The sequence below is a fragment of the Salarias fasciatus genome, unplaced genomic scaffold (assembly GCF_902148845.1).
Source record: "Salarias fasciatus unplaced genomic scaffold, fSalaFa1.1, whole genome shotgun sequence".
Classification (NCBI taxonomy): domain Eukaryota; kingdom Metazoa; phylum Chordata; class Actinopteri; order Blenniiformes; family Blenniidae; genus Salarias; species Salarias fasciatus.
Window position 1 is genome coordinate 127,312 of NW_021941399.1, and position 21,009 is coordinate 148,320.

The 21,009-nt window shown below is 57.5% G+C and overlaps 1 protein-coding gene across 1 annotated transcript in view; it reads right to left on the bottom strand.

Annotated features, from left to right (window-relative positions):
- Positions 1 to 412: 412 nt before the first annotated feature.
- LOC115385670 (solute carrier family 12 member 7-like) overlaps positions 413 to 21,009 on the bottom strand; it is a 44,285-nt gene continuing 23,688 nt past the window's right edge. Inside the window, 27 exon segments of the mRNA XM_030087746.1 lie at positions 413 to 2,090; positions 2,404 to 2,537; positions 3,286 to 3,300; positions 4,087 to 4,262; positions 5,922 to 6,038; positions 6,294 to 6,401; positions 6,502 to 6,633; positions 7,139 to 7,308; positions 7,384 to 7,579; positions 7,797 to 7,965; positions 8,553 to 8,575; positions 8,577 to 8,630; positions 8,632 to 8,659; positions 8,747 to 8,866; positions 8,940 to 9,038; positions 9,114 to 9,232; positions 9,460 to 9,643; positions 10,032 to 10,089; positions 10,175 to 10,273; positions 10,481 to 10,648; positions 10,845 to 11,056; positions 11,140 to 11,381; positions 11,462 to 11,592; positions 11,670 to 11,724; positions 13,506 to 13,652; positions 14,470 to 14,601; positions 14,704 to 14,798. Of these exon segments, the coding sequence (XP_029943606.1) occupies positions 1,999 to 2,090; positions 2,404 to 2,537; positions 3,286 to 3,300; positions 4,087 to 4,262; positions 5,922 to 6,038; positions 6,294 to 6,401; positions 6,502 to 6,633; positions 7,139 to 7,308; positions 7,384 to 7,579; positions 7,797 to 7,965; positions 8,553 to 8,575; positions 8,577 to 8,630; positions 8,632 to 8,659; positions 8,747 to 8,866; positions 8,940 to 9,038; positions 9,114 to 9,232; positions 9,460 to 9,643; positions 10,032 to 10,089; positions 10,175 to 10,273; positions 10,481 to 10,648; positions 10,845 to 11,056; positions 11,140 to 11,381; positions 11,462 to 11,592; positions 11,670 to 11,724; positions 13,506 to 13,652; positions 14,470 to 14,601; positions 14,704 to 14,798 (3,275 nt within the window). The 3' untranslated portion in view covers positions 413 to 1,998.

Below are 21,009 nucleotides of genomic sequence, written 5' to 3' on the forward strand. Positions count from 1 at the left end.
TCCAGACGTTTGTCTTCAAAACCAGCTGATCAGTTTCCTCCGGTTCCACAGAGTCGTGGACCGTCTGCAGAACAGCCGAGGTTCTGATGATGTTCCTGCAGGAAGCATGTACAGCGTGAAGAGTGTAGGTTCCAGGACAGAACCCTGCGGAACTCCATGTTCAACCTCAGTATAGGTTCTAAGAGAGAACCCAGCGGAACCTCAGTATAGGTTCTAAGAGAGAACCCAGCGGAACCTCAGTATAGGTTCTAAGAGAGAACCCAGCGGAACCTCAGTATAGGTTCTAAGAGAGAACCCAGCGGAACCTCAGTATAGGTTCTAAGAGAGAACCCAGCAGAACCTCAGTATAGGTTCTAAGAGAGAACCCAGCGGAACGGTCGATCTGAGGAGAAACGACAGGAAGCAGCAGCTTGTTTCAGCACTTTAATATTTACTCAGAGAGGCACAAATACAAGTTACAGGGCTACTTCCTCTACACCTGCACCCACTTCCTGTTTCAGCCAGACCACCTGACACACACACACACACACACACACACACACACACACACACACACACACACACACACACACACACACACACACCACACACACACACACACACACACACACACACACACACACACACACACACACACACACACACACACACACACACACACACACACACACACACACACACACACACCTCTCTCTCTCGGTCCTCTCCCACAGGCTGCTTTTCCCGCCACATCCGGCTCTTTCTGGCCGAGCTCGGCGCCACCTTGAGGTAGATCTCACAATCTCACACAGTCTCTCTCTCACACACACACACACACACACACACACACACACACACACACACACACACACACACACGCGCGCGCATACACACACACACCCCTCTCCTCTCCTCTCTGCTACACACTCCGCTCCGATCAGAACAAACACAATAACTTAGCTCCGCTGAGGCGCTGTGGACTAAAACTATGTAGGTTTATTGAGTCTTGGTGCTGCGGCGCCCCCTCCTGGCCTCCTGCTGCCCGACAGGCGGAGGGGGGGGGGGGCAGGACGCCGCCGCAGAGCTACAGGACAGCAGACAGCAGGAAACCGATCAGAGCAGAGCAGCTCTGTAAAACACTGCAGGGCTACGGCTGAAAGAAGCTGTGGAGGTACCGACCCACCGGCCGCCCGACCCACTGACCCGCCGCCGCCGCCGCCGCCACGCCTCCTCCACGCCGCCGACTTTACTTCCACAGCTTCTTTAAAAACAAAGTCTTTTTGGCACTTTCCTCCCTCCTCATAGCTTCTATCTACTGCCGCTGAGACCCAGAGGAAAAGCTGAACGGTTGTCCGAGAGGTGAAGGTTAGAAACCCGAGCGCCGGGAAGTGCTGAACGTTTCCGAGTGCAAAGAGGACCGGAACACCGGCGAGTGTCCCGCTGTGCTTTTCTTCAACTCCAACGTGAAGCAAGCGACTTGAGCCGTCAGACGGCGGTAGTACGAAACCCAAACAACGTGCTGCTTTAAAGCACTGGGTCAGCTATGGCTATCTCCCTACCAACAGAACGCCTAGAACAGGAAGCCTGCCGGGACCTGGGACCGTGTGTGTGTGTGTGTGTGTGTGTGTGTGTGTGTGTGTGTTCACAGCTAACCTCCCTCCCAGTCTCAGGTCCAGAAAAGTCCAGAACAGCAAACACTGAAGACTACAAGGTTGACACAGAGGACAGAACAGAACCGGGACCGGAACCGGGACCAGGACCAGGGCCGAGGCTCTCGGGAACAACAATGTACAAAGTGTCTATGTCTATGGTCTTTGACCCGGGGCTCCGCCCCCGCGGCCCGGACGTGGCTCCGCCCGCCTCCATCCCGGCGTCCCGCGGCGGAACGCCCGTCAATCACGTGGCCCCGCCTCCCAAACCAAACGGGGCCTGCGCCCCGGTGGAAACGCCCGGCGACCGGTCTCCATGGCAACGCGTCCATGTGTGCAGGGTGGGGCGAGGTGGGGGTTCTGAGGGGGGTTAGGAGTAGATGGTGATGACTTCACGGCCGCCGCCCCGCACCAGGAGCACCCGGTTCAAACCCTCCAGCAGGACCTCCAGGAACTCCATGTCTGAGAGGGCAGAGGTCAAGGAGCGGCACAGAAACACTGAGGGGTCAAAGGTCAGAAACACCCATAGGGGTCAAAGGTCACTGAAACACCCCGAAGGGTCAAAGGTCACAGAAGCAAAGGTCAAAGGTCAGAAACACCCATAGGGGTCAAAGGTCACTGAAAGAGAGGTTGAAGAACACAGAAACACCCAGAGGGGTCAGAGGTCACAGAAACACCCAGAGGGGGTTAAAGGTCCCTGAAACACCCCGAAGGGTCAAAGGTCACAGAAGCAAAGGTCAAAGGTCAGAAACACCCAGAGGTCAGAGGAGGATACAGTTCTCGTCGCCGCCCCGGTTCCTGGGCGGGCCCGGCATGTTGAGCAGGACCAGGTGGGCCCCCTGGGACTTGTTGACCACCACCTCGTTGAGCTTGACGGCCGTGTGCATGCGGCGGACGTTGGACTGGTTCCTGCAGAGACGGAGTCTCCGTCAGGACGGGGGACCTCGGGGGACCTCGGGGGACCTCGGGGGACCTCGGGGGAACCGGAGAACGTCTCTGCGCCGGCCGTCAGACCAGTCCTGACGGGAGTCTGGTTCTTCATGTGCAGAATGTGAGGAACCGGGTTCTGACTGAAACCGATTAATGAACCAGGTCCACGTTCACCGATGGGGTCTGAAGACCTCTGGACAGAAACGTTCTCCTGAGAACCCCCAGCAGGTCTGAACCCCTTTAAACGAAGACCGCCGTCAGAGTCACGGTGAAACAGACCAACAGCAAACACAGGGTTAGTCTGGGAACCGAAGCAGGAGGGAACGTTTAAGGAGCGGCACGGCGGACTGTCTGGGTTCCTCGAGGTTCTCCGGCGGTCCCGGCTCTTTAAACGCTCCCTGGTTCTCACAGCCATGCAGAGAAACCAGAACACCACGGATCCACCAAAGAGAGACCAGCATGCAGAGCCAGGCTACCACCACAGCAGACACAGGGGGTCCGGGGGGGGCAACGACACAGGGGGGTCCGCAGGGGAGGGGGGGCAACGACACAGGGGGGTCTGCGGGGAGGGGGGGGCAACGACACAGGGGGGTCAGCAGGGAGGGGGGGCAACGACACAGGGGGGTCAGCAGGGAGGGGGGGGCAACGACACAGGGGGGTCCGCAGGGAGGGGGGGCAACGACACAGGGGGGTCAGCAGGGAGGGGGGGCAACGAAATTCAACTTACAGACTCTCCCACTCTCTAGAAGGAGGGAAAAATGGACAGAACAACAGAAAACAGGCTTAGGTGCTTTGATCTCGCTCTGCGCTCGAAGCACTTCAACCCAAGACAGCAGGACCAGGACCTGGGTCCAGGCGGGTCCAGGCGGGTCCAGGAGGGTCCACATGGGCCCACCAGGACCCACATCAGTCCACACAGTGAATCTGAGTCGTTTTCACATGTTACATCATTTTATCATCTCTCAGAACGAACAGAATCTTCACTTTCCGACCACTTCCTGTCGCCGTTAGCTCTGAGTGTTAGAAGGGTCTAAAAGATCTCCAGGAGAACCCTGACGGTTCCCCGGGTTCACACCACATTTCAGGTGGTTCCTTGGTTTTTGCATTTCGGTTTCCACCGCCTGCAGACAGTCGGAGTATTTTCAAGAAGTTGCGTTGTCGGGGACTCCAGCACCGTCGTCATGGAAACAAAGACTTTTCACTTGAGGTCGTAAACAGGCTCAAACAAATCGGAACATTTGAACTTCAGCCTGCTGTGAGAACGGACTCGTCGTGAACGTTCTAACGTTCTAGGATCATTCCGCGTCTCTCCTCTGGGGGGCGCCACTGCTGAGCAGATGTTCTACAGGTATGAGGGGCAGAATGAGAGAACAGGAGCCGGACCATCCTCCTGGGACCTGCTGCACCTGGTGGGTGGGGGGGTTAGTGCACGGAGGCGTGGCCATGCTCTATGGCTCAAGTGGCACAGCGTGCACACACCCAACGCAGTGCACGCCGTCGTGCACGCCGCCATCCTGACGGGACTTACGGCTTCATGTTGAACAGGTCTCGGACCGCCACGTTGGAGTTGCACTCGCGGCTGCGGTTGCGCTCGGTGAACAGCTTGTCCTTGGTCCACGTCATGTGGACGCGCTCCGGGCCCGAGTCCGCCTTGTCGTTGACGGCGGCGTGAGACGCCGTGTTCCGGTCGTGGATGAGCTGCGCCTGCAGGGAGGAGGAGGGCATGAGAGGAGGTGGAGGTGGAGGTGGAGGAGACACCGAGCAGCAAACAACCATTCAAGGTGGAGGAAAAGTGAAGGAAACACGGTGAGGAGGAGGGATGCACCGACACCGACAGTCCAGAGGACGAGACGCCAATGAGTCCCGATTCAGCAAGTCAACAAAGTGAGACGGTGCTCAGTAGCTTAACCGCCGCTCTACGGTATCGGTAAGTTGTTGAAGGACTGGTTCTCGGTCTGTAACGGTATCGGTTCATCCTGAGGGTCCAGACAACACCAGAGACCAAGACTGAACAAGCTTCCTCTGGAAAGTTCGGTTGGTTCAGAGGCTGAAGCGAAGCAGCTGAAGCAGAGCTGGTGTGAGTCTCAGCGTTCATTTCTCCATCAGCTTCTGCTACGTCACCAGCAGCGGCTCTCCACCTGCAGTGATGGAGGAGTCGAACACGGCGCCACATGCCGGACTCCTCCAGGGGGGTTTCAGGGTGGGACACGTCCACACGGTGGGGACCACAGGGGACAACAGAGAGGAGACAGAACTGACCAGGGGGGTCAATTCCTCCAACAGGTTCTGAGACAGTCCTGTCCACGCTCTGTGATGGGGGTGATGGGGGTGATGGAGGTGATGGAGGTGACGCTGCAGTCCGGGGTGGCTGGTGTTCACAAAGCAGCTCCCTAAACCTCTATCAGTGGGTTTCAGGGAACCTTTAGCAGATTTCAGGGTACCTTCACCGGATTTTAGGGTACCTTTAGAGGATTTCAAGGTACCTTTAGCAGATTTCAGAGTAATTTTAGCAGATTTCTAGGTACCTTTAGCAGATTTCAGGGTAGCTTTAGCGGATTTCAGGGTAATTTTAGTGGATTCAGGGTACCTTTAGCAGATTTCCAGGTAATTTTAGCAGATTTCAGGGTAATCTTGGCAGATTTCTAGGTGCCTTTGGCAGATTTCAGGGTAATTTTAGCAGATTTCTAGGTACCTTTAGCAGATTTCAGGGTAGCTTTAGCGGATTTCAGGGTAATTTTAGTGGATTCAGGGTACCTTTAGCAGATTTCCAGGTAATTTTAGCAGATTTCAGGGTAATCTTGGCAGATTTCTAGGTGCCTTTAGCAGATTTCAGGGTGCCTTTAGCAGATTTCAGGGTAATTTTAGCAGATTCAGGGTACCTTTAAAAGGTTTCAGGGGTTTCAGTGGATTTTAGGGTACCTTCAGTGGATTACAAGTTCTTTCAGTGGATTGTAAAGTTCTTTTAGTGGATTTGTTTCATGATGTCCAGATCAAAGACAATGTTTAAATGTTTCTTGTACTTTGCTCCAGTAACGTATCTCCTGACTGATCCGTCTGACGGGGTTGGGGTTCGAGGCCCAGTGCTTCCAGAATGTGTCAATTTCACTGGTTTTGCTGATTCTTCAAATATAATCCCTCTAAACCCAGTAAGTCTCTTCGTCAAAAGTGAAGACATCTGTCCCTCATCATGAAGACCAACATCTCTGGACCCCGTGGAGATGTGGAGCCTCAGGTTTTCTGACAGAGCAGAGGAAACCTGATCGATCAGAGTACTCGGTCTGGAGCAGAGCTTTGTGAAGACGTTACACCGGGGGTGGAGGTGGAGGCGGAGGCGGTGGCGGGTGGAGGGTGGTCAGGGTCTACCTCGTCCTCCTGCGTGTCCTCCATCTGCGAGGACTGGCGGCTGAGCTCGGCGCCCTGATCGGCGCCCTGGTTCTTCCTCCGGATGGAGTTACGAGACTCGTCAGTGATACTCTGAATCTGAGAGGCAGCGGCCGAGCGACAGGACACACCGTCACACACTGCTGCAGTGTGTGTGTGTGTGTGTGTGTGTGTGTGTGTGTGTGTGTGTGTGTTAGTACAGAAACACTAGCAGGGCAATGCTGAGCAGGAAGAGTGAAGCTCAAGCTTTCATACTGAATCAGCAAAGAAGAGCTGAACACACGCACAAGCGCGCACGCACACACACTCTCGCGCACGCACACACACTCGCGCACGCACACACACACACCCTACCTCTCTCTCCCGCTCCGTCCTGGACAGCTGCATCTGCTTCAGCATCTGCGACCGCTGCTCCATCACCAGCGTCTTCTCGTAGGTGAAGGCCGAGATGTCGTTATCGTGCTGAGGACGACACGGACGGCAGAGCGTGGTCAGCGAGCGCGTCGCTCACACGCACACGCACACGCACACGCACGCCGTGACGTGCACTCTGAGGCCTCACCATCTCCACCACCTCCACCTCCGCGTCCAGCCGCAGGTGGTACAGGAACATCTGCAGGTCTCGCTTCATCTGGATGCTGTTGTCGTCCATCTGGGCCACGGTGAAGATCCGCATCTTACACTTCCTCCACACCTGGAGGGACGGGTGGAGGAGGGAGGGGTGAGAGAGGGCAGCAGGGTGGAGGAGGGAGGGGTGAGAGAGGGCAGCAGGGTGGAGGAGGGAGGGGTGAGAGAGGGCAGCAGGGTGGAGGAGGGAGGGGTGAGAGAGGGCAGCAGGGTGGAGGAGGGAGGGGGTGAGAGAGGGCAGCAGGGTGGAGGAGGGAGGGGGTGAGAGAGGGCAGCAGGGTGGAGGAGGGAGGGGGTGAGAGAGGGCAGCAGGGTGGAGGAGGGAGGGGTGAGAGAGGGCAGCAGGGTGGAGGAGGGAGGGGTGAGAGAGGGGCAGCAGGGTGGAGGAGGGAGGGGTGAGAGAGGGCAGCAGGGTGGAGGAGGGAGGGTGAGAGAGGGCAGCAGGGTGGAGGAGGGAGGGTGAGAGAGGGCAGCAGGGTGGAGGAGGGAGGGGTGAGAGAGGGCAGCAGGGTGGAGGAGGGAGGGGTGAGAGAGGGCAGCAGGGTGGAGGAGGTGGAGACAGCCAGACTGACCTTGTGCTGCCGCAGCAGGAAGGGCAGCAGCATCAGCATGCCTCCGTCATGCACCACCCACCACACGTCGATGGTGCCCTCGCCCAGCCGGTCCTGGTTGGTGGGGAAGCTGTCCACGTTCTTGGCCACCAGCAGGGCGTGGTGGGCCGCCGTGGTCTCCCGCACCGTCTCTGGACCGCCAGAGCAAAGCAGACGTTAGCGAGCGGGCCGCGGCGGGCGGAGGCCTCGGTCCGGGCGCCGCGTACCGATGAAGTTCTTCCAGGACTGCGGGTCGTTGGACTGCTTCCAGGTGCCGGGCCAGGCCATCAGCACCGTGTTGTGCTTCATGCCGCCCAGGCCGGCCGACTGGATGAGGTGGGACACGCCGTCCCGCAGGTTGGACGAGATCACCACGTGGCAGAAGCCCTTGGTGCGCTCCGCCGCCATGGCCGCCTTGATGTTCTGCGGGAGGAGGAGAGGTTACCGTGGCGACGCGCCGAGGCAGGACAATCCCCACCGATGGACTCAAACAATAACGTTTAATCTGAAACGCTGCTTCTGTGCGGCAGAGCAAACTAATCCTGATTAAGAGGCTTCTGGGGACAGTGAGACCAGGCTGCAGGACCGGAGGCGGCCAGCAGGGGGGGCAGCGTCTCTTCGGGGGTCGGCTGGTCGGTACCTGCTCGGCCTTCTTGGCCTCCGTGTCCTTGGTGAGGTAGGTTCCTTCCAGAACGTTCCCCACGATGGTCAGGCCCTTCCCCGCCTTCAGCTGGGTGGTGAGGGACAGCAGGCGGGGGTGTTTGACGGCCTGGTCCGAGTCCACGTTCAGGAGGACCAGCAGCTGAGGCCTGGACCGCGGAGAGACGAGAACCCGGCGGTCAGACGGCGAGCGAGAGCACGGGGGACGGGACCGGTCACGGCGGCGGCTCGGAGGACGTCCTCACGGCAAACTTATTACAAGAGTCAAGGTGGTTGAGACAGTCTCTGACAGAGGGACAGACAGAGGGACAGGCAGGAGCGTCTGGACGGACAGAGGAGCGAAGCGTCTTTAGCTTTTGGACAGGTCGTCTCCAAGGTCGTCCAGCGCGGCTTAGCAGCCTTTTCTGCCAGATTACGGAGGGAACCGGGAGATTAATCAAATTCACCCTGTGAGTCTATTCCTGGCTCTATTGTCCGGCGCCGCGGTGACAGGTGGTACACACACACACACACACACACACACACAGACACACACAGACACACACAGACACACACAGACACACACAGACACACACACACACACACACACACACACACACACACACTGACACGCACACACACACACACAGACACACACAGACACACAACACACACACACAACACACACACACACACACGACACCCACACACAGGACCACCACACAGACACCACACGACACACACACACACACAGCACCTCCAGTTCTTGGTGTGCGGCGGGAGCGTCCTCCAGGCGGATCAGGGCGTAGCGGGCTGCGTTCAGAGAAAGACCCCGGGATCCCGTCTCCCCACTCCTTCTCCGCCCTGCGGGGGGAGACGACAGACCGTCCAGGGGTGAGACGAGGTGGAGGGCGGGCGGTGCGGCGGTGCGGCGGGCGCCGGCGAGCTCACCCTCGGTACTCGATGTACTTGTAGATGCACCCGGCGATGACCATGGCCACGATGGCGTAGTACCAGGACGAGATGAACATGAGGGCCAGACACAGGCTCATTCCCAGGAAGGACAGCGCCCTGCGGGACAGACGCAGCGGTCAGACCCCGGCGGCGGCGGCGGCGGCGGCGCCTCCGGCCGGACTCCACCCACCAGTGGTAGTACTTGAAGCGGGGCCTCCAGTTGGGGGTCCGCAGCAGCGTCTGCACGGCGCAGGCCAGGTTGACGAACAGGTAACACATGAGGAAGAACCTGCGGGAACACAGCAGGCGTCCCGTCAGTCACAGCCGCGGTGACGGCGGGGGGACCGGCGGACGGACAACCGACATGGACAGGATGGGCGCCACGGCGTCCAGCGAGGCGATCAGGATCCCGATCTCACAGATCCCGGCGGTCAGCAGCAGGGCCCAGGTGGGCTCCCCGTTGGCCTTCCCGTGGCCGAAGACCTGCCGGAGGACAGGAGACGTGAGTGGAGGGTGGGGACAGGAGACGGGACAGGGAGAGGACAGGGACGAAGTGGGGAGGGGACAAGTTGAGGAGGACAGGAAGGGGAGCGTGATGGGGATCAGCACAGGAACCGGGCCACAGACCGGGACCACAACGGGGAGCAGGGACAGGAACCAGAAAGGGGACTGGGGACTGGAACGGGGGACAGGCCTGTGGGACGGTGGACCAGCCTGCACCGGCAGAAGGGCACGATGCCGTCCCGGGCGATGGCCTGCAGCAGGCGGGGGGCGCCGGTCAGGCTCTGCAGGCCGGCGCCGCAGCACGAGAAGAAGGAGCCGATCACGATCACCCACGGCGACGGCCACGACAACGTCCCGATGACCAGGTTCCCCTTCACCGAGTCCCCGAACCTGCAGCCGGGGGCCAGAACCAGAACCAGGATCAGAACTAGACCAGCTGGAGGCCTCCGACAGATTCTAAGAAAATCAACATTTTCAGGCAAAATACAGGAAACAGAAAACAACACCGTTCTCAGTGTCAACACTGTTCTCAAAACGTCGCCTTGTAAACTAAACTTTACTGAAACAGAAATGATGCATTTTCATTTGAAACGTCGTGTGAACAGGTTCTGGGTCGTTTTTGGTCCTATTTCACCAAACTGAAGTCAGAAAATGAGGATTTCTTCTTGTTTATCACAGCAGACGGACTGCTCTACAGCAGGAACATCTGCTGAGGGAGCGACAGACGCTACAGACACGTTGACCTTCACAGCGAGCAGAGCAGGTGTTGGACTCTCACTTGTCTCGCAGCAGGACGCCCTCGATGCAGGCGCCGAACAGGACCACACAGGTAACGTCTGGCAGGAAGCTTCAGGAAAACAGAACGCTCGCCACCGGACAGAATCCGGACCGCAGGTCAGTGTCCGTCACTCTGAAGGATACAGATGAATGAAGTGGTGGCGATAGCCAGGATGGTCCCGATGGGGATGGACTTCTGGGCGTCCCTCAGGTCTCCAGACCGGTTCGATCCGGCCATGATTCCTGAAAGACCAAAGATCTGACATCAGACCGACTGACACACGAGGCGAGACCATCACCAGGTTCTCGCTCCCGCGATGAACCAATAGCACTGTTTTAAAGGACGAGCGCTAACATTTAGCTGCTAACCGATACCAGGACTAACTGATGGTATCAGTGCAGCCCTGCTTGGCACCGTTAGCGGCGTGCTAGCATGCTAGCATGACTCACCGGTGACGGAGGGGAAGTAGATGCCCACTAACAGCGTGAAGAAGGTGGTGATGTCGTTGACCACGTAGGGCATGTAGATGTCCTGAGCCGGGTCGCTGCCGCCCACGGACTCCAGCTTCGGGTTCTCCACCAGCATGGCCAGGGGTCCGTACTGGGACCACATGTTTTCTGTGGCACGGAGCAGACGACATGTTTACACGTCACAGCCAATCACAGAGCAGCTGGTGAGAAGGTGGTGACCTGAAGCGGATCTGAGCCAATAACATCAAACTGGAGGGACCGGGAGTATGGGACGGTACGGTCAGCTCTGAAGCTCAGCGGGACACGTCTGTCCTGGACCCGAGGGTCTGGGCGGCGCTCTGACCTGACACGACCCCGCTGGTCAGCCCGGGGATGCCCTGCACCAGCGTCACGTTGTTGTTCATGAAGTACTCGTTGCAGGAGGCGTTGAGCTCGGGCCCCTTGCAGAACAGCGTCCACAGCCTGGTGGTGGTCGTCACGTTGTCCACGGTCTCCGTCTTCAGACACTTGTCGAAGTCGTGGTTCTGCAGCGTTCGATTCCCGAGCATGCAAACGCTGTGTGGAAGAGGACAGGGGGCCCGTTGACGAGGGAACCACTTCCTGCGGACTCTCAGGACCAGGTCTGGTGAGGGACTCACGGGAAGTCTGGCGGCTCGAAGATGGTTTTGATGACTCCGGCGTAGATGGCGAGGATGGACAGGATGACGCAGGCCAGGAAGACCAGCGCCAGCTTATTGACGTACTTGACCCCGACGAAGACCACCACGGCCATGAGCGCCAGGCAGCAGGTCCCGTAGACGCGCATGTTGTTGAGCAGGGCGGCCACCTCGTCCTCCTTCCTCTCGGCCACGAAGATGGCCGCTTTAGGCACGATGTAGGTCTGAGAGACACGGAAACGGCGATGGAGAACCGGTCTGATCCCACCTGAGGCCCGGAGTCGGCGGGACCGGCTCCACTCACCAGCAGGATCTCGATGGTACCCAAGATGTACATGGAACCGGCGAAGGTGGTGCCCAGGTAGAAGCAGAGGCCCACGGCGCCGCCGAACTCCGGACCCAGAGACCTGGAGATCATGTAGTACGAGCCGCCGGCTGCAGAAAGCCACAGAGAACCGCGTCACGTCAGAAGCTCCGCCTCTTGTCACGGTGCCGGAGGGGCGGGATCGTACCTGGAACCACGCCGTTGGTGGCGATGGCGCTCATGGAAATGGCCGTCAGCATCGTCTGTGCAGAGAGAGAGACGGATCAGCGCCGGCCTGGGATTCTACTGACTTCATGTTTTCCCAAAGTAAGTGACCGTCAGAGGATTAAAGACTTTAACGCGGTGGATCGCGGCTTAGCCTCCTGTCTCTGGGATCGGTAATGGAGACGTGAAATCGGTCGTTGCGGCGCAGGACACTGCCATCAGCCCGGGACCTAAAGGGGGTCTGATAAGGCGGGACGGACGAGACGGAAAACCTGTGGACGGCGCGAGGGAGTGTGAAGGACGGCGAGCAGGATGTGATCAGGATAAATCCTACTACCGCTCCAGCAAAAGCCAATTAGCCGACAGTTTTACCTCCGAAACGCCCGGCGGCTGCACGGCAGCGGCGCACGGAAAGGCACAGGCGTGAAGGAGGGTCCGGACCGACGGCCTTTACCGGCGAGCAGCGCGGCGGATTAACCTGCTAATCTGAAGGCGTGAAACCAGCACCACAGAAATATTCTAAATCCTGTTGAGGAGGATTATTTCAATGCAGGAAAATGTGAAAGCCAACGTCAAAACACACACAAAGACTTCCTGTCTGAGATATGCGCCCAAAAACGATCTCCGTCATTTACCCTGATAACGAGGTTCTCACAATGTCCTCTAAAGTGTGTTTACCAACTAACAGCTGAGGGACGCGACTGGCTAGGCTAACAGGCTAATAGCTGACCGGCTCGCTAGATTCCTGTGTACTTCCTGGAGGTTTTGCGCCTTCCTGCAGAACCAGACCGACGCTCGTCCTGATTCCAGCTGACAGAGTGGAAATGATGCTTCTTCCCTGATTCAGTTTCTCAATGTTTCTGTGGTTTATCGAGTCGATTTCAGCTCTTTGATTCTGCTGATCTTTATGTTTTCTACTTCACTTTAGCACCAGACCAGGTGATGTTCTTAATGTTCTTAATCCTTATTTTGTGATTTCTTCCATTTATATTTAACTTGAAGAAAAAGCAGGGCCATTTTGACTGGACTGTCTCTTTTTAATTTGATTATTGAGTTTGAGAATCGTTGGACTTTAACACATGTTCTGTGTGTTTGTGGGCTTCTGGAATGATTTTAACAGTTTTCAAACTTGTTGAGTTCTTCCTCGGTTTGGGTCCAGTTCTCTAATAAAAGTTTAAAAAGGAGCAGCCCTGCAGTAATACGTTGGACGGCTCCTGATTGAAGATCCACCGTTTGACCAATTCTCCAAACTACATTCCCGTGATTCCCCGAGTCCGGAGATAATCTGGACAGGGCTGGGCTCAGAGGCGGTGGAACAGGAGAAAGTCTGGATCCACAGGAACACGAGCCTCTCCGAGTGGAACATGGGCGTTAATCATGGGCCGCAGTGAGAGGTATTTAACTCCAGGTTTTTATTTGTACTCTCCCTGATGACGCCGGAATAATCCGCCGGGCTGGCGGCAGAGCGGCGGCGTTCCCTATGTTTCTGACAGGATGCAGATGGAGGGATTACATTACCATTAGCGCTGCAGGCCGGAGGAAATGGACAGTCGCAGCAGAGATCAGCGGTCAGAGCGGACGGCGGCCGGCGTTCGGACCGGTCCGCCATTAAAACGCCAACATCTGCCGCAGCGTGAGGACGGGACTCACACTCGTTCTTCCTGCTGCATTACCGAGCCGGGATGTACGAGAGTCGCTCTTACATAAGCCGAGCGTCACGGCTCTAATGACTTAAAGACTAAATCCCCCGAGAAAGGACAAATAATAACCGCGCAGAGTCGGAGCGCCGGCCGTCCGCCCTGGACGGCGAGGTACTCACGCACGAGCAGCACAGGCCCACGATGGCCAGAGACTCCAGGATGCCGGCGGTGCCCACGATCCAGGTGAGGCGCAGGAACAGGATGACGCCCAGGATGTTCTGCAGGCACGGCAGGTAGACGCCCATGAAGGTCCCCATCTGAGGGCTCTGGAGACGAGAGACCACGTCAGACACTTCCTGTTCCCGCCACATCTCATCAAGCTGTCCGGGTCTCAGTTCCTTCAGGAAGCCTAACGCCGAAACCAGGAACCTCAGACCAGAAACGTTTAGAGTCTGGGTTTGGGTTTTTAAAGGTCCGGTTTGGATTTAAGACTCTGAGTCTTCAATCACACAACTTCAACTGAAAGCATCGTTCTGGTACTTCAGCTTCAGGAAAGCTTTGCGTTTGCACGGTAACCTAATTATACCTAGAAAAGATGCAGTTTCCATGTTGGCCACTAGTTGGTGCTGTTACATTATGTTACATTAACAATAACAGACTGCCAACCCTAAAACCACCAAGTCCAGGAGAATCTGGACCGGGACCAGGACACTCTGGGGGAAAACACTGTTCTTGTCTCTGCTGTGGCAGTCGTGCACATGTGCAGCAGCAGCAGCGTTGTTTTAATAAAGAACTGCGTTTTCCGAATCGGACTGGGAGCAGGATCCAGACGTCTGCCGTCTCAGGATTTCTGCTGAATGAGTCCAGGACTCCCTGGTAGGCCTGAAGACCCACGTCTCTTTAAAGACTTCAGTTCCTGAGGTCCTCATCACTCGAAACGTTGACGTCCTCCCCCTGCAGGAGATGCCTGCTGCTCTGAAGGAACACCGACACTCGGCCGCATGCTGGGAGTCACGCCGTGCAGCAGCGGCCGGCGTTGTTTTCCTGAATCGGACGAGTCCCTCACACGGTCGGTCAACGACCCCGTTGCGTAACGCCGGCTCAGCGCAGTCCAGAGCCCGGCAGGCCGGCGCTCCGCCTCACCTTGACGGCCTTCTTCTTGGGGCCCTCGTCGTCGTCGGCCTCCTCGTGCTCCTGGGCGCCCTGCGTCAGGTTGGTGTAGTTGGCCAGTTTGTTGAGGAGGGACGACACCATGGGGTTGCTGTCCATCTCCTCCTGCAACGGACGAGACGAGACGGGCGTGAGTCGGGACGGGGACTCGGACCCGGAACCCTGCGGGGTGATTCTGACCCGCCCCGCCCGCCGCTGCACGCTCACCTCGAACAGCGCCATGTTGGTGCCATCGTAGCTGTTGCCCTTGTCGTTGTCGGTGTTGTTGATGAAGGGACTGTTCTCCTTCGGGACGCCGTCACCTGCCGACACAAGCAGAGCGGTCGGTGAACGTCACGGACGGAACGCTCGGCGCCGCCGCCGGCCACAGATTCAACCAACAGCTGCGGTTCCTGCAGCTGCCGAGCCTGAACCGAGTCTCAAAGACACGGTTTAATAATTCAGGATCACGATTATGAACTTCTAGAAGTGAATAATTCATCCCCACAGCGGATAAAGGAAAACGGATCCTCGCCACGAGTGAGTGGCCAAAAACAAAAGCTGTGAAAGAATCAATATTTCAGCTCAATGAATACTTAAAGGTCTGCAGCAGAACCGAAACAGGAAACAGAACCGTCCCCTAACCTCCAACCTTCACAAACAGCACACTCCAGAGACGTTCTCAGAATCAGAAGGCCGAGATTCATCTGAGAGTTTAGAGACCTCATGCTTTCTGGGTCGAGATAAATAACTTTGATGGGAAAACATTTATCACCAGAAAATATCCCGACGGTTCCGGCGCGGAGAACCGAAAACAACCGCAGTGAAGCAGCAGGGAGAAAGAAGAAGCCGACGGAGAAGCAAAGAGTCTTAAACAACCTCGGAGGACGATCAGGAGGAAGAAAACAGGTACTGAAACGTGAACCTGAACTCAGGAAGGGTTTGAGCAAGAAGACCGGTCTGGATCCAACCGGATCGGGTCAGTAAGTTCACCACTGGGGGGCAATCTGACAGACCAGCAACACTTTGAGCAGAAATGAACTAAGAATGCACAACATTCACTAAACACACTGATCTTTCAGCTTCTCTTCTTCTTTCTACTGTTTCTTGGTAAAATAGTCCCTACATAACGTCTCATTAAAGCACGGAGAACTTCTCTTTGCTTTAGGATGTTGAGATTTGGGCGAAGCCCCCAGAAAAACCACGTCTCCCTCGTCCTCTCGAGTCTTCAAAGCTTTTTACAGGGATGTTTAGAGACCGGATCAGGACTCAGAGCCGTCCTGCTCTGGACATCAGCAGAGGACAAGTCACCGAGTCGCCCAGGGACCCTGGAAGAAACCTCCACAGGCAACAGCTCAGCTCTCACACTTCTAATGAGAATCATCTTCGGTTATATGTCCCTCCGTCCGTCCCTCCGTCCGTCCCTCCGTCCGTCCCTCCGTCCGTCCCTTTGACCCCCTCCAGTCCTTGATGTCCCTTCATGGCATGAATTATAACAGTAATGCCAACCATCAGCATTTCACTCACAAAAGTTAAAAAAGTAAGTTCAGGGGCGGGGCCACTCGCGGGACAGCGGTAAGGGGGCGGGGCCACTCGCGGGACAGCGGTAAGGGGGCGGGGCCACTCGCGGGACAGCGGTAAGGGGGCGGGGTCCTTTGTTGCACCTTCAAAATAAAGGCTCATGAGCTAAAATTTTCCAAGTCAAATATAGTCCTCCTGGACGGTCTAATGTTAGGGCGGGACAAAGACGCCTCCACCCGCCCCCACCCTCTGGTTCCGACACCCATCCTGTCTAGTTTCAGAGTCGACAGTCCTAATACTTCCGTTCATAGTGTTGTTCTCTGCAGAGTGAAGGTTTTTCCACTACAGACACAGCAGCTCCCACTACTGGCCAACATGAGAACTACACCGTTTTATCGTCGCTGTGTGAACGTGACGCGTTGCTGAAACGAAAAAGCTGAATCGTTTTCAGTAGAAACTGGTTCTGAAACTCTCCTGACAGCCGCTTCTTTCGGCGCAGCAGCCGATCGAGTCGTCTGGAGGAAGAACATTCCAGCACCAAACTGTGAAACCCGGCAGACCCCGGCCGACGCGCCGCTGCACCAGAGGCGCGGCTCGGAGGAGAAGCCAGCGGCAGCGCCACAGATGTTCCGGACCGACGCCAACTCAGGAAAACCTCAGCTGGGAGGGGTCTCCAGTCAGGAGGCACCGGTTCGAGTCCCAACCCGAGCCTATGAGTCCTGTGGTGGAGCGCAGCCGGATCGATTACTGCATCGGCTATTCGACCAATTCATCAATTCCAGAGACGTCTGAGCACAAACACACCCAGCGGGAGTTTCCCTCGACCCGCCGCCTCGGCGCCGCCCGGCCCGGCCCGGCCCGGCGGCGGCGGCGGCGCTCTGAACTCTGCCTCCCGTGAGGATTTCAGGGGAACTTTTACTGCCTGATCCAGCTGCAGCGGGAATAAGAGGCTTGCTCTGCGGCTTAGCCGGCGGTAATCACAGAGAAAGTCACGGCGCCCTTGTAGAGCGACGCCGCTCGTTAAAACCAGGCCCGAGAGCGGGCGGAGGATGGGTGGGGCGGAGGGTGGGGTTACAGGTGGGAACACGGCGTTTTAAAGGCGTGTTGATGACATTTAAGACCATGTCCGTGCAGAAGCGCCGGCCGCCGGCTCGGCTCGGCGCCGCACGCCAACACGGCAGGTAAATCCCCTCTGAGCGCAGCGGACGGCTAAAACCGGAGCCGCGGCGTCCGATTTTAGACGGCCGCCGCAAATAGCACGGCTTAGACGTCAGTCAGGAAGCAGCGGAGCGGCTCTCGCACGGCTTTCCACTGCACCTCAGGCAGGTGGAGCCGAGCCAGGTTACTGCAAACCATCAGACCAGACCAGACCAGACCAGACCAGACCAGACCAGACCAGACCAGACCAGACCAGGTCACCACATAACCAGCAAAATAACCAGGAACCGGGAAACGCCAGGCCAGCCTCTTCTCCCAGGAAAGCAGAGTCTCTGGAGGCTTCAGAATGAATTTAGACTTCACTTCACTTATCGATCATACAGCCTCTAAAACTGACGAAACACAAAGTTCCTCTTTCATCATCACCGAGAGATCGAGCTCCCGTCATGAAGGAATCTGACTGAATGTGACATTTACAAAAAATACTCCAGGAAATCCAGAAACAGAACCGTGTAGCGAAGCTCCTGTGTTAAAGGAAGGTTTTATTTTTTTGTTTCCCATCAAATTACTGAGAAAAGGAGAAGTGAAAGAACAGAGAGAGAGAGAGAGAGAGAGAGAGAGAGAGAACACAGAACCGCTGCAGCGTCAGATTAGAACAGCGGAACCAGACCTGGCTGCTTAACAGAGAGGCGCTAGCAGAGGATGCTAACGGCTAACGGCGACTGAAAGCTCCTGCCAGGGTGAAATAGGGCCGGCGGTTTGTGGGCGGCTCCAAACTGCAGCGTCACGAAATCCCGCGGTGACCGAAGGTTGCCCCGCCGCTCGCCCAAAACGCCAAACCCAGGAAGAGGAAGCGCTCCAGATGGTCTGCAGATCCACAAAATGAAGGTTCAGAGACAAACCGAGCCGGAGGGCGCTGTGTGTGTGTGTGTGTGTGTGTGTGTGTGTGTGTGTGTGTGTGTGGCCCTCCTGGGACCTGGTCCAGATTCCGGTACAGTAGCAGTGATGGACCCGGCCTACTGAGCAGATGTTGGCCTCTGGACGCCGCTCTGCTCGCTCTGCCTCCTCAGTCGCCCCGTCGGCGAGGAAACGCCGCCGCCGCGGTTCACACGCCGCCGCCTTCGTGACGCCGCGACACCACAACCTGCGCACAGCAGCATTCTGAACAGCCGTTTCCATGGGAACAGCAGGAACACAGAAAACGAGTTGCAGGACCGGGAGCGGCGCTTCACCGTCACCAAGGAGACCGAGTGTTTCCAAAAGGTTCCCAGCGATAAGAGCAGGTGAGGAATTCAGAAAGAAGCCAATAAAAACGCTTGACGTCCCAAAATCGGCGGTTTTCTCTCGTCTCCATGACGACGCGGCCTCAGCGTTCCCGTGGAAACGGGCTGAACGCTGTGAATGCAGGAGAAACCATCCTTGCTTCTTACCCATAAGGCTTTGCAGGGAGCGACCTCATCTGATTTCTAGTCGTCGACACAGCAGCAGCTCCGAGAAGCAGAGGATGATGGGAAAGATCCCCGCTTCCAGGAAGAGACGGGTCTGATTTAGACTGCAAGTCCAGCTAATCTGGCTCCAGGTAAACTCCAGCAGCCACAGAGCAACGCACCGACCAGTAACCACGGTAACCACGGTAACAGCAGCAACCACCAATAACCAGCAGCAACCAGCAGCAACCAGCAGCAACCACGGTCACCTCGGGACAGAGCGGTGAGACGGAGACGTCCCGACTCCCCAAACTGTCCACTAACTGATCACCTCGACTCCGACACCACTGCTCCTGTCAGCTGGTTGACCCTTGACCTTTGAACCCCAGACGATGCTCCCTGACCCTGGAACGGATAAAGCCAGTATGAGACCCCCCACTGACCCCCCCATTCTGGTGAGTGAGGTGTGTGTCGCTGGAAATGAAGAGGAGAGGTTTATAAACATCTGTCCAGGACACACACACACACACACACACACACACACACACACACGATGGTGTCCAACACGCGGCACGTGGCCCCAGAGTCCTCCTCGTTTCCCTGAGACCACATTCACACACGGTTCAGGAGAAAATGCAGAGTTTGAGTTTTGAGTTTCCGTTTCAGGAAAGTTGGACTGAAACGCTGAGAACCGTGTGGAGACAACGACACACTGGAGACACTCGCCAAGGGAGAACATGGAGAACAACGCAACAAAACACTGTTCTGATTGGCCGTCTGCCGAGCATGAGCAGAACTACTGTTTACTGTGGCTGTAGAGCACAGGACCAGGACCAGGACCAGGACCAGGACCAGGGTTAAAACCAGGAGCAGGACCAGGGTTAAAACCAGGACCAGGACCAGGACCAGGAGCAGGACCAGGAGCAGGACCAGGAGCAGGACCAGGAGCAGGACCAGGGTTAAAACCAGGACCAGGAGCAGGACCAGGACCAGGACCAGGGTTAAAACCAGGACCAGGAGCAGACTGTCCACCGTCTACAAGATGATGGAGCTGGCTGCTTTCATAAAGTTCCACTCTGTGAGCCGTCCTCAAAAAGCTGCGCCGTCACTTTGGCCCAGTGGAGGTCAAACATTTTCCAAAATAAAACTCAACGCACACTTTCAAATAAAGCTGTTAACCCCCTCTTTGGCCCCTGAGGGACCCGGACCCCCTGAGGGACCCGGACCCCCTGAGGGACCCGGACCCCCGGAACGCGACCGAAGCTCTGGGCTTTGAGCGGGACTGAACCGTCGCCGTGGAAACGAGCCCTGCAGGTACAGCAGTGTACCGAGAGGCTCTGCCGGTCCCGCCGTCTGGCTCAAGGACAGACGGGACGGAGCGTCTCCCGCGTCCCGATGAGGACGGCGGTCCTGCTGACGCTGACGAACGAGCGCCGCACACCTGGTCCCCGGCTGCACCCCGCTCCCCTGCTGCTGGCGTTCTGCCGACGGCGCCGGGTCTCAGGCGGTTCCGCTGCTCGTTCAGGGGAGGAGAGGGAATCCAGCCTGCAGCTCGTCTTTATTCTGACCAGCTTCCATTCTAAAAGGGAAAAGCGGCAGAACTGCTGCCGCAGCGCCGCGTCCCAAAGTCCGCCCCGACCTCCACCCCGACCTCCACCCTGACCCCCATCCTGACCTCCACCCCGACCTCCACCCCGACCTCCACCCCGACCTCCACCCCGACCCCCATCCCGACCTCCACCCTGACCCCCATCCCGACCCCGACCACTGTCCTGACCTCCGCCTTTTATTTTCAGGACAGTAGAGAAACAGTGAGACGTCCAGACGGGGACGAGCCGGCTGGACGGACGTCCCCGTCCTGGGACCAGATCTGCAGTTCAGATTCATGACTGGACGGAGAGTTCTGGTTTTTCCAGAGCAGCGCCGGTTCTGAGTTGTCCGGCTGCCGATTGGCCGAGAGCTCTGGCGGGAGAGCGAGGGAGAGCGAGGGAGAGCGAGGATGCCCGGTGAGGGAACGGTAGCGATAAAAGCAAGGCGTCCTATTTATACCCGGTAAGCCGCTCGCCGCGGCGCCGTAAGCTGCATTAACGCTGCCGGTGTCGGCGCCGCACGGCCCGCTCAGGAGCCCGGGACCCGGAACCTGACCGGAACCCCCGTCCCCCCACTGAGCAGGACTCCCAGCACCAACAACCTCGACAGCCGACAGAACCGGCAACAACCAGACAAACCCCGGAACCCCCCAGAACCCGTCCAGCCCGGACCGGTCCCCCACGGCGCCGAGTCCGCCCCGGCCCGGGGAAACTCACCCTTCCGTCGAGAGCCGCCCCGCTGCTCCATCCTGAGGAGCGGGGCCAGAGGGGGGGCGGAGGGCGGGGGTTCTGGCAGGGCGGGGGTCCTGGCAGGGCGGGGGTCCTGGCAGGGCGGGGGT